This window comes from Schistocerca nitens, chromosome 12, assembly GCF_023898315.1.
Source record: "Schistocerca nitens isolate TAMUIC-IGC-003100 chromosome 12, iqSchNite1.1, whole genome shotgun sequence".
Classification (NCBI taxonomy): Eukaryota; Metazoa; Arthropoda; class Insecta; order Orthoptera; family Acrididae; genus Schistocerca; species Schistocerca nitens.
Window position 1 is genome coordinate 25203188 of NC_064625.1, and position 13089 is coordinate 25216276.

Sequence of the window (13089 nt, forward strand, 5' to 3'; positions counted from 1 at the left end):
TCATTCCAAGTTAAATTTTAGTTTCCAACACAAATGTTACTGCAATTATAGAAAGCTTAAATGAGTTAAAAACATTCCACTTCTTCAGATTCTGGTTACTCCTGAGCAAAACTATTTAATGGAAAAATTTTTGGGTTCTCACAGATTTGCAAGAAAGGTTTTCCTGTATACCTCAACTGACTATCTCAGAACACTACATTTACGTTGAACACCTCTGCATATCATATAAAAATCAAACTTATCACACATGATATGGTTTTGGAAATTTATTGCTGTTAAAACAAACTGTTACAGAGAAAAGTGTGATAACAGTTTCATTACATACAGAGTACCAAGTGTATGGCAGCATATCACTTAATTGTCTTTCTCAAATATGCACTAAAATTTATATAGAACTGTGAAAAAGACTTAAAAATAAATGACACAAATATTATTCCTAAATTATACAAAACACTGCCCAATATACACTCGTGCCACAATTTATGTGGCTGCACAATTTTGATTGAGGCACAACAGCAATATCATAAAAAGCATGTACATTTTAGTCTGACACAAACTGACTGAATGAAACAATAATAATACACAATTTGAACTATTTCACATGATACTGATTTCTAGTTTGGGCTATTCCAATCTGCAGACATATTTTCAGTAGCAATGGTACAATCATAATGGCTTAGAAAATTCTCTTATTATCAAATACAAGTGCACAGAATATTAGTATACCATGCAGTAGCAGCATGCCATCGAAAGAGAGAAACAATCTCCCCACAACGAAAAAAGCAGCTGCACGGAAACCGCTATTATATACATACACACAAACACACGCGCACTCACACAGACCAAAGTTAATGCTGCTGAACTGCGGATTTACTGTCAGTCTGGTTTCGCAGGAATGAGAAAATAGTATCAGCAAAACTGCTGCAACATTCCCCAGCCCACAGGGCCAGGGTGGTGATAAGAAAGAATGTTTAATCAGTTATAATTTTGGTAAATCTGTAACACCACTTGAGCACAAAAAGCTCACCTGACAATGCTTGGAAATATACTCTGATAAACCACATTCCACTCTATCACACATCAGCAAATAAAATAAAAGAGAGAGGGCATATACTTTACAAACAATTCCATGTAATAACAAAAAAACATTCTGAAAGGTGCACGGAGTACTTGGAAGAAATTACAATTTTCGTATCAGCTACTGCAGAAACAGAGGAGAGGACTGGCGGGAAGTTGACAAAGCCGCATCCTAGTCGGACCCTGCCGCCTGCGGGTCATCTTCACTCGGCAGATAAGCAAACTTGTTTGATGCCGTGAAGCTCTGAAAGACGTCACAAAATAGACACACATAACCAATACACAGTAGTTACTGGGGAAAAATGAATGAGATGGTGTTTATGCTACTGAATTTTGTTAGTTAAGAGAAACAAAGGCAAAAACAAAAGGATTGGGTTCATGAGAGAGAGTAACTGGATCAGATGAAGGAAGACCAGTATTAACAATAGGTATATTTTGTAGAGTTGCAAAAAAGTAACCACGATTATACAAGAAATGACTGTACCTATCAAATGTGACTTGCTGGACAGTAATGCAAAACTTAACTTTTGTATGACACTTAAGGTGACAAACTGTGCAATACTACTTCAACTGTCTCACATGACAATTTTATTTTGAAACAACATTTGCTTCTAACTTTCAAATCAATAATTAACCAAACGATCACTGTACACTGTTTATGCAGCCAAACTTTAACAAACGGTCATCATCCACACTACTGTTTGTTTTGTTCAATCCTTTGCCACTTCTAATTCTGCAAATTAGTATTGGAGTGTAGTGTAGATACATTTTACTTTCTTTATGTAAATGCTGCATTCACAGATGCGAGTGCAAACAGTCTGATTTTCAATTTCCATCGGAGTGATATGGAGGTGGCTGAAGATTCTCTAAATTTCACAATGAAATCCTGGACCTGAAGTTCTTTTGCAGTGATTTTTGAAAGGTAAATCATCTTTCATCATGTACGTGCAGTTTGTTACCTTACCTGAGATCTTTAACCTATATGTACCTCAGCAGTCGAACCAACTTAACACTGTCATGCTCCTATTTGTCAATCCTGATACAGATTCCATACTCCTGAGAATTATTTCAACATGGACAACATTTGTACATTCCTTGGAGTGCACATTATATTTCTCCACATTAAGATTTACTTGCTAATCTTTCATTTATGTTGGTGTTTTGTTCAGCTCACACTGGATGTTGACACCTTACCAAATAACCCTTCCTCATAGATATCTGGGCCATTTGCATAGAGACAGATATATACTTAATACTATAATTAATTTTCAATCATGTTTCATCCCATTCTCATTCCTAACAGTAAGGTTAATAGCCTTCTCTTCTTGAGACACTATCCTTTTTCAGATTACATTTTAGGCCAGTTGCATGTAATCACAAACTTTTATCATTCATATTCTGTATTGTATTTGAAAACTGAAGTTTCACTACCAGTGACACTCCATAAATCAAAGACCACCTTCAACCTGCCTCAAAACATTGACACACACACACACACACACACACACACACACACACACACACACACACACTTCCTCCTCCTGTCCTTTCTAATGATATATTTTGCACTTGCCTGTTTGTGTGGTTTCCCCGTCTTTCCATTTTCTCATAATTCCAAAAAAAGTATGAAACGAAACTTGACAAGTTGCTTAAAACTATTCTGTCATTTTCAGCACATGCTAGACAATAATTACACTGCTGAGTACCCTGACAGCTTATGGAATGTCAACTTGTCATGGAAACAGAGTACAGCCCCACATGGAAACCTACAGTGCCATTCTCACTGTTATTTATATCTTCTTATATGAAAATTTGTCATATTTGCATTGACGGCAGAACAGCACGGATTAAAATCAATGTTTTAACTTCTTCCCGACTAAAGCACACCATGAAAATGTATTCTTTAACATGCTTCCCAGACGTCACTGTAACCACAGGCAGTAGACAACTGTTCGTAACACTTCACTTCACACAATCAATCAATTTGTGTTCATACTACTAACAGTACCCTAACTTACAAAAACATCACATGTTAAAGCTGTCCAGACACTGTATCACAATCATTCTCATTATTAGCAAATATGTCAGGAAACAGGTCCACTTAAGTGTCGTACATTTGGAAAAAGCTACCCATTATTATGTTTTGACTGACTCTTGACTCCATTAAAAAATCAAAATGTGTAAAGATTACAACTTTTAGTACAAAGAGAACTCACCGGTGTCTCTTCCTCGTGGTATTTGGGCATTCGCGCACTTTCTTCCTGGCTGCTATCTCTGTCCCTGCTACGTACCGGTACCCTGAAAACAAAGTTTTGTGTGTTTATATACAGAGTACACAATTCTGTTAAACATTAACATGAATGCCACAGAAATATAACAAACGCCACCACGTTCCATTGGTAAAATGCCAATGAAAAACACCACCTTTAAACCAAAACTGCTAGAAAGTTTAGCACATGCAGCGAAACCCTGCTTTTACACTTTTCAAGGGTCATTACAACAATGAAGGAAAATGTAAAATGTGGGAAATAACATTTAAGTGGTGAAAGTTATGTATACGGCCCCCCTTTGATTTTTGCACTTTATGTACAATGTATTATGTAATTGGCATCAGGGACATTTTTATTATTTACAAACAGTTACATAAAATTTGTAATATGTTATGCACTGACGTAACCTGAACTGATAACTGCCTGGGAAGTAGAAATGTGTGACTTAATTTCATACATCGTAATCTATGTTTTTGGAAAGCCTGTAACTAGCACCTGTGGGATAATGAAACACTGCACTAGCTATATATTTTTTCTTGTTTAGCATGATGTGTTTCAAGAATTCATCCTTATTGTCAAATCCACATATTTATGTAAGTATTTTGTGTGGTGTTTGCATATGTGCTGCTGTTCTTCATCTCTTGCACTGTAGTCAACTTTTTGAAATTATGAAGTACTGTATCTCCTCCATTAGGCAGGAAAGCGCACTTATTTTTATCTTCAAAGTTACCGATGGCGCAGATGTACTCGACAAATTAAAATTATCAACAGTGCATTTTCATACTGTGTTAAATAATATGCTCAACTCCTAACAGCCTAGTTCTGCATTGTTAACAACTCTTTATTATTGTAATTGAAGATTGATAAAACACATTCTATATTCCAATTGGTAATTTAACACAGTATGTGCTAATGGCTGTTTCAGTTCAGACTGAAGTACCAGAAGAATACAGGTCTTTTTAAGTCCACACCCAAGAACAGAAATTTCTTTGCTCTTCTTCCAAATGACTTTCTCTGTGATTTGGCACAGGTAGGCGCTGTTTGGAAGGCACAAACAGACAAGCTGCAATTTCAAAATGAAATACCTCAAAAACTAATGTCAATATATGAGTGCTACATAGGTATTGTTTATTGGGAAAACTGTACAAATTTTATACTGAAGTATTGAAACAGTTCGAAAAGTACCCCAAGAGATCGTGCTGTACACTGTGCAGCTCTTACAGTATCAAAATGCACAATTAAGCTCTTCCTATACAAGCAGTCTTTGCCGTCACATAAAAATCTGTTCAAAACGTCCACCTTTTGCAGTATTGAGGTCGTGCACACAATGAAATTTGCCATCACATCCTGTAGTGTCTCTACGGAAATTGTTCCAGATGCCACACACATCACCAATTCCATCTCATCCAGTGTGGTGGGATGGTTCTGGTAACAGTGTCTTTCAATGTGTCCCACAAAAATAGTAACTAGGAGTCAGATTGAGCAAATATGGAGGCCAATCCATCCCTGCACCAGTAAATTTGCAATAATCAAATGCAATTACTCTATTCCCAAAATATTCACCAAGAATGCAAAACACCTGCTTGGTTTGTTGTGGTCTGGCCCCATCTTGCATGAACCATTTTTAACAAAGCAGGTGTATTCCTTCCATCTTTTATGTTTTTCTTCTCTCCAAAATTATTATTTTTTCATGAATATTTTCAATATGATACTTTATATGGAATGAACACAGTGCCTAAAATCTCGAATACTGACTCAGGGTGTATCCAAATTAACTTTATTATCCTCTTGTTATTTAAGATTCGTTAATGGTACTAGTTTACCCACGAAACTATGCTAATTGAAAACCTCATTATCATTGTTCACATGAAAACATGTATTCCATTACTAACTTCCTGACATGGTAGATAAAAAAGGTATGTAAATAATGACAGCATTTATACAGCTAATGACAAAAACACGTTAGCAATATTTTCACTCATTCAGTTTCAGAGTAATTAGGTTCGTCAGTAAAAACTTTGTTACTGAAACAGAATTCCATATTTAGGCGAACTAACCAGCATAGTTCAGCAGAAATTATTATCCTACCTTAAAATCCCCATAAAAACAAATCATCTTCCATTATTTAATCACTCAAAACTATAAATCTTTAGTGGTAATTTGTGTAAACTTAGTCAAAAAACTACCACTAAAGCTACATCCAATTATTGTAAATCTATATAAGAAACATTCTGGAAGCCATTTTAGTTCAGTTCGCTATGAGTTTGAAGGGAACATCATCTGCAACTGCAGACAAGTTAGTGCAAATAATAAATTTACCACGCTTTATCTAAATTTCATGTTCAGAAGTTCATTTAGTAATTTAGAGACTGTTTTAACGAATGACTGTAGACTTAATTATTTTCATCTATACAATAGTTAATGAATGTGGACTATGAAAGTGTTACTGCCACTGGTTACTTAATGTGCACATGATTTTCATATTCATGTAACTGTCAGACTTCAAGGACAGTTGTTTAAGAACTTTAGTCAGTGACTGTGACAGATATTTGTTTGCAACGTGTGAACTTAAGTGTCACTTCAGTGCTACATTACTGCACTATTAACCACACGATATGACATTAACTGAGTGTTGTGTGTGGCTAGCTGCTTATCTGTGCATAAAGTACACAGAATGGAATGTAACAATACGAGAGAAGGAAAGTTGTTACTCACCATATAGTGGAGATGCTGAGTCGCGATAGGCACAATAAAAATATTCACACAATCATAGCTTTCGGCCATTAAGGCCTTCACCAACAGTAGACACACACACATATACAAACGCGTGCGCAGGCAGGCACGCACGCACGCACGCACGCACACACACACACACACACACACACACACACACACCTGCAGTCTCAAGACAGTTGAAACTAGCTGCTCTCTGAGACTGCAGACGTGTGTGGAAGTTGCGCCTGTTTGTGTGTATGAGACACACTACAGGTACATTTGAACAACACAAAAGAGTTATGGAGATGCTTTGAGAACTAAAATGGAAAGCCCCGGAGGGACAGTAATGTTCTTTTCGAGGAACGCTATTCAGAAAATTTTGAAAACTGACATTTGAAGCTGGCTACAAAACAATCCTATTGCAACAACATACATTTTGCGTAAGAACCACAAAGATAAAATATGAGAAATTAGGGCCCCACACGGAGGCATATAGACAGTCATTTTCCCCTCACTATCTGTGAGTGGAACAGGAAGAAACGATCAGTAGTGGTATAGGGCACCCTCCACTATGCACCATACGGTGACTTGCAGAGTATGTACATAGATGTAGATCAAGAAATGGCCATAAACAGTGGTTCATTCAATATCTAAGTACAACTAAAGTGTTTGAACTGTAAATCTGGTGTAGACTACTTTGTTGCCAACAGGCTATTTTCAACCACTAACTTTTTAGTCAGATTCGATGGAGATGCAGTTACCAAGGGCACATTTGTACAGACAATGGTTACACCACACTCACTTGTGCATGGGCAATCCTCAAATGCTAGTGGCAGAAAAGCTGTTCCAAAATTGCAACATAATGTTCACTAGTGATTGTTTCTCGCATGGGGGGAAAAAACACGAACCATTAATGCCTCTGCTGCATACCACAGCCCAAACAATAAGTTTGGGAGAATATAGTGGCTTTGAATCTCACAAATATGGATTTTTGGAACTCTGAAAATGCCAGTTTTGTTTACTCACGACTCATTCAGTTGGAAGTCTGCTTCATTTGGGAATCAGACACAGCCAACATCAAATTCCCGATTATCTATCATGATGAGAATCTGGTTGCTTGTGGTATTCCAGTACCATAAAAACACATTCACTGGAATACATAATTTCCAGCACTTCCTTCAGTATGTTAATCACCTTACATGTTTCAACAGTGGAACTAATACCTCTGAGATGGCACCACCTATTGCAATCTGTTGGCAGCTTTTCGAACTTCAGTATACAATTCTTACAGCTTTCACAAAAAAACTTACTATTTGTTGCACTCATCTACTAGGCCATTCAACACCAAGTGGCTGGATTTTGGAGAAAGTTCCTGCACGAACATCATGGATTATACTAAAATTTTTAAAGAAGTTTTTTAAGTTCTTTGACACTTCATCATCATCATCATCATCATCATCATCATCAGGACCTTCAATAATACTTTCTCTAGAGAGTACTAAAAATGTTGTTGTTGTTGTTGTGGTCTTCAGTCCTGAGACTGGTTTGATGCAGCTCTCCATGCTACTCTATCCTGTGCAAGCTTCTTCATCTCCCAGTACCTACTGCAACCTACATCCTTCTGAATCTGCTTAGTGTATTGATCTCTTGGTCTCCCTCTACGATTTTTACCCTCCACGCTGCCCTCCAATGCTAAATTTGTGATCCCTTGATGCCTCAAAACATGTCCTACCAACCGATCCCTTCTTCTAGTCAAGTTGTGCCACAAGCTTCTCTTCTCCCCAATCCTATTCAATACCTCCTCATTAGTTACGTGATATACCCACCTTATCTTCAGCATTCTTCTGTAGCACCACATTTCGAAAGCTTCTATTCGATTCTTGTCCAAACTGGTTATCGTCCATGTTTCACTTCCATACATGGCTACACTCCATACAAATACTTTCAGAAACGACTTCCTGACACCTAAATCTATACTCGATGTTAACAAAGTTCTCTTCTTCAGAAACGATTTCCTTGCCATTGCCAGTCTACATTTTATATCCTCTCTACTTCGACCATCATCGGTTATTTTACTACCTAAATAGCAAAACTCCTTTACTACTTTAAGTGTCTCATTTCCTAACCTAATTCCCTCAGCATCACCCGACTTAATTTGACTACATTCCATTATCCTCGTTTTGCTTTTGTTGATGTTCATCTTATATCCTCCTTTCAAGACACTGTCCATTCCGTTCAACTGCTCTTCCAAGTCCTTTGCTGTCTCTGACAGAATTACAATGTCATCGGCGAACCTCAAAGTTTTTACTTCTTCTCCATGAATTTTAATACCTACTCCGAATTTTTCTTTTGTTTCCTTTACTGCTTGCTCAATATACAGATTGAATAACATCGGGGAGAGGCTACAACCCTGTCTCACTCCTTTCCCAACCACTGCTTCCCTTTCATGCCCCTCGACTCTTATAACTGCCATCTGGTTTCTGTACAAATTGTAAATAGCCTTTCGCTCCCTGTATTTTACCCCTGCCACCTTCAGAATTTGAAAGAGAGTATTCCAGTCAACATTGTCAAAAGCTTTCTCTAAGTCTACAAATGCCAGAAACGTAGGTTTGCCTTTTCTTAATCTTTCTTCCAAGATAAGTCGTAAGGTCAGTATTGCCTCGCGTGTTCCAACATTTCTACGGAATCCAAACTGATCTTCCCCGAGGTCCGCTTCTACCAGTTTTTCCATTCGTCTGTAAAGAATTCGCGTTAGTATTTTGCAGCTGTGACTTATTAAACTGATAGTTCGGTAATTTTCACATCTGTCAACACCTGCTTTCTTTGGGATTGGAATTATTATATTCTTCTTGAAGTCTGAGGGTATTTCGCCTGTCTCATACATCTTGCTCACCAGATGGTAGAGTTTTGTCAGGACTGGCTCTCCCGAGGCCGTCAGTAGTTCTAATGGAATGTTGTCTACTCCCGGGGCCTTGTTTCGACTCAGGTCTTTCAGTGCTCTGTCAAACTCTTCACGCAGTATCTTATCTCCCATTTCATCTTCATCTACATCCTCTTCCATTTCCATAATATTTTCCTCAAGTACATCTCCCTTGTATAAACCCTCTATATACTCCTTCCACCTTTCTGCCTTCCCTTCTTTGCTTAGAACTGGGTTTCCATCTGAGCTCTTGATATTCATACAAGTGGTTCTCTTCTCTCCAAAGGTCTCTTTAATTTTCCTGTAGGCAGTATCTATCTTACCCCTAGTGAGACAAGCCTCTACATCCTTACATTTGTCCTCTAGCCATCCCTGCTTAGCCATTTTGCACTTCCTGTCGATTTCATTTTTGAGACGTTTGTATTCCTTTTTGCCTGCTTCATTTACTGCATTTTTATATTTTCTCCTTTCATCAATTAAATTCAATATTTCTTCTGTTACCCAAGGATTTCTATTAGCCCTCGTCTTTTTACCTACTTGATCGTCTGCTGCCTTCACCACTTCATCCCTCAGAGCTACCCATTCTTCTTCTACTGTATTTCTTTCCCCCATTCCTGTCAATTGTTCCCTTATGCTCTCCCTGAAACTCTCTACAACCTCTGGTTCTTTCAGTTTATCCAGATCCCATCTCCTTAAATTCCCACCTTTTTGCAGTTTCTTCAGTTTCAATCTGCAGTTCATAACCAATAGATTGTGGTCAGAATCCACATCTGCCCCTGGAAATGTCTTACAATTTAAAACCTGGTTCCTAAATCTCTGTCTTACCATTATATAATCTATCTGAAACCTGTCAGTATCTCCAGGCTTCTTCCATGTATACAGCCTCCTTTCATGATTCTTGAACCAAGTGTTAGCTATGATTAAGTTATGCTCTGTGCAAAATTCTACAAGGCGGCTTCCTCTTTCATTCCTTCCCCCCAATCCATATTCACCTACTATGTTTCCTTCTCTCCCTTTTCCTACACTCGAATTCCAGTCACCCATGACTATTAAATTTTCGTCTCCCTTCACTACCTGAATAATTTCTTTTATCTCGTCATACATTTCATCTATTTCTTCATCATCTGCAGAGCTAGTTGGCATATAAACTTGTACTACTGTAGTAGGCATGGGCTTTGTGTCTATCTTGGCCACAATAATGCGTTCACTATGCTGTTTGTAGTAGCTAACCCGCACTCCTATTCTTTTATTCATTATTAAACCTACTCCTGCATTACCCCTATTTGATTTTGTATTTATAACCCTGTAATCACCTGACCAAAAGTCTTGTTCCTCCTGCCACCGAACTTCACTAATTCCCACTATATCTAACTTTAACCTATCCATTTCCCTTTTTAAATTTTCTAACCTACCTGCCCGATTAAGTGATCTGACATTCCACGCTCCGATCCGTAGAACGCCAGTTTTCTTTCTCCTGATAACGACGTCCTCTTGTGTAGTCCCCGCCCGGAGATCCGAATGGGGGACTATTTTACCTCCGGAATATTTTACCCAAGAGGACGCCATCATCATTTAATCATACAGTAGAGCTGCATGTCCTCGGGAAAAATTACGGCTGTAGTTTCCCCTTGCTTTCAGCCGTTTGCAGTACCAGCACAGCATGGCCGTTTTGGTTAATGTTACAAGGCCAGATCAGACAATCATCCAGACTGTTGCCCCTGCAACTACTGAAAAGGCTGCTGCCCCTCTTCAGGAACCACATGTTTGTCTGGCCTCTCAACAGATGCCCCTCCGTTGTGGTTGCACCTACGGTATGGCCATCTGTATCGCTGAGGCACGCAAGCCTCCCCACCAACGGCAAGGTCCATGGTTCATGGGGGGACTAAAAATGTAGAATGTAATAAAACATGAGAATACTAAAAATGTAGAATGTAATAAAATATGAGAATACTAAAAATGTAGAATGTAATAAAATATGTTGGATTTGGACCAGTGGAATATGGTCGTATTTTAAATGCATTTCATCTTGTCACTATTTTTAAGGGATTTATATGCTTACATTTCACAGCCAAATCCAATTTTTTACATAATTTACAAGGTGGAATTTGTAATGAAAACAGTTTAAAAGAGATCATAGGACACTTTATGTAAATGTGGCTAAAAACAGCAATTTCTGGAGTTTTTATGAAAATCGTCAACTTTGCCCCTTACTTGTAAACCATAGGAAAGCAGTTGGAGAATTAAATTTTACATTTTACATTACTTTATATTGGTTAAGTTATTACATTCAAAGTTTCAGGTTTATTCTGCAATTACTTCCGGATATATAAGAGACTAACATTAATTACTTTTGAATACATTATGAGAGTGGCAGTGAACAATGTCTTATAAATAAACCGTGATCAAGACTGTTTTTAAGAGAGACTAAAATTAACTTTTCTCCAGCTGTTCATTTTTTCAGCTGACTTTACTTCAAATTATCCAAATGAAAATTCCCCATGAAATCGTTTTGCTAAAGAAAGCACAAAAAGTTGTGAAAGATGTTTTGCTTCTTTCAAGAAAATATTGCCAGAAATATTCTATCTGAAGAGTAGCCAAAATCTCATGGTGTACTTTCGACAGTTACGCTATGGAGCCAAACAAATGCCTACATCCCTGAAGTATTATATTAGCAAAAGTAAAACTTTACCACTGCTCACTGGGGATATGTGTGAATGTTCACACCAAATTTCAGAAATATCTGATGGTCATGCAAAACCTAATAACATGGAAAATCCTAACCGTTTTTAGATACTTAAATTTAAAAGGGACTCCTTTACTGGACACCCTATAACATTTAAATTTTTTAAACATATATAAGGGACGGCATCTACTGACTTGCAGATGAACGTTTAGTTACACTACATTTTGAGCAGCTGGTAATACTAGTAGCTAATGTGATTTTCTAATGTGTTATGCTTGCTTATGTGCGGCTCATTGTTCAGTTTCAAGCGAGTGGTTGGCCACTATTATCAATTTTGTTTGTGGTTTGCACACACAAATTTCTATTACATTAATATTTCAAAATTTTACTTGCAAAAGCCTGATAAATCAGTAGGGGTGTATGGATTTTATTTTGAAGGGGTGGATACAGGATGGAAGCTGAGGAGGGCAGTGGTACTGAATGGTGGAGATACTCATACAACAAACATCACAAATGCAGCAATATTTCAACACGATCAGACTCCTCTGACTTACCTCTCCTGCTCCCGAGAAGGAGATCGCATTTCAGTCCGTCCTCGAGGAGGAATGTAGGCTCCGTCACTGCGAGGGGCGGGGGTCGAACCTCCCGTTCTGGGTCTTTCATCACGGTCATCTGTAAGACAGAGTGTAAACTACAGTAGCAAATAATACTGGTGGACTGCACACTTTTCATCAACTCACTTTTCTGAAGTTTGATGAGAGCGTAAAAAAGCTGGCATGCTTTCAGTCTTAAGCTAATGAAAGGAATGTCTAAACTGAATCTTAAGACTCTTATTAATTAAAAAGATAATTCCAAAGCAATATTTAAAAGTTTACATTAAGACATTCTGAACAAAATGGTGTTGCCACCAAGTTTTCAAAGAGCATACTGGATTTAGGTAGGTTCAGTACATAATTTTACTCTGCTTCTGTGATATTATTGTTAAAGTCTCAACAAAGAATCCAACTAAAAAAAGAAAGAAAGTGATCACAAGAGCAAATCATTGATCTAGGTCATATGACAAATTCTGAAAGAGAAGATGAGAAGTTCACTTCATTTCTGTACCTGGTTTTCAAACAGATTATCCATTACAATTTGGCTTCTAGGAACATGGAGCTGCAACATGTCTTATCACAAAAATGAAAAGAGACTGCAATGAAATCTCAATTTTTGATACATTGGAGTTACTTTAGGGATTTGGCAACTCACGTATAATCGGAGTATGTTGAAATTATGGAAGTAACACTTTGTGTGTACAGGTGTTGACAAAAAGTAACAGGAAGCTTTATACTATCAATTTTTTTGTCTTGTTGATACACACGTTCCTTATGTGTGTGTGCATTTTCAGCTGTTTTGAATATTCAGTTTATTGTTGAGTCGAAAAG

General features: G+C 37.6%; 1 protein-coding gene across 1 annotated transcript in view; it reads right to left on the reverse strand.

Moving 5' to 3' along the window:
• Positions 1–251: 251 nt before the first annotated feature.
• The window catches only part of LOC126215362 (eukaryotic translation initiation factor 4B-like), a 49978-nt gene continuing 37140 nt past the window's right edge, over positions 252–13089 (reverse strand). The window contains exons 8-10 of the mRNA XM_049942053.1: positions 12220–12337; positions 3294–3375; positions 252–1321 (exon numbers count right to left, since the gene is read on the reverse strand). Coding sequence (XP_049798010.1) covers positions 1250–1321; positions 3294–3375; positions 12220–12337 — 272 coding nt within the window. The 3' untranslated portion in view covers positions 252–1249. The remainder of the gene's footprint in view (positions 1322–3293; positions 3376–12219; positions 12338–13089) is intronic.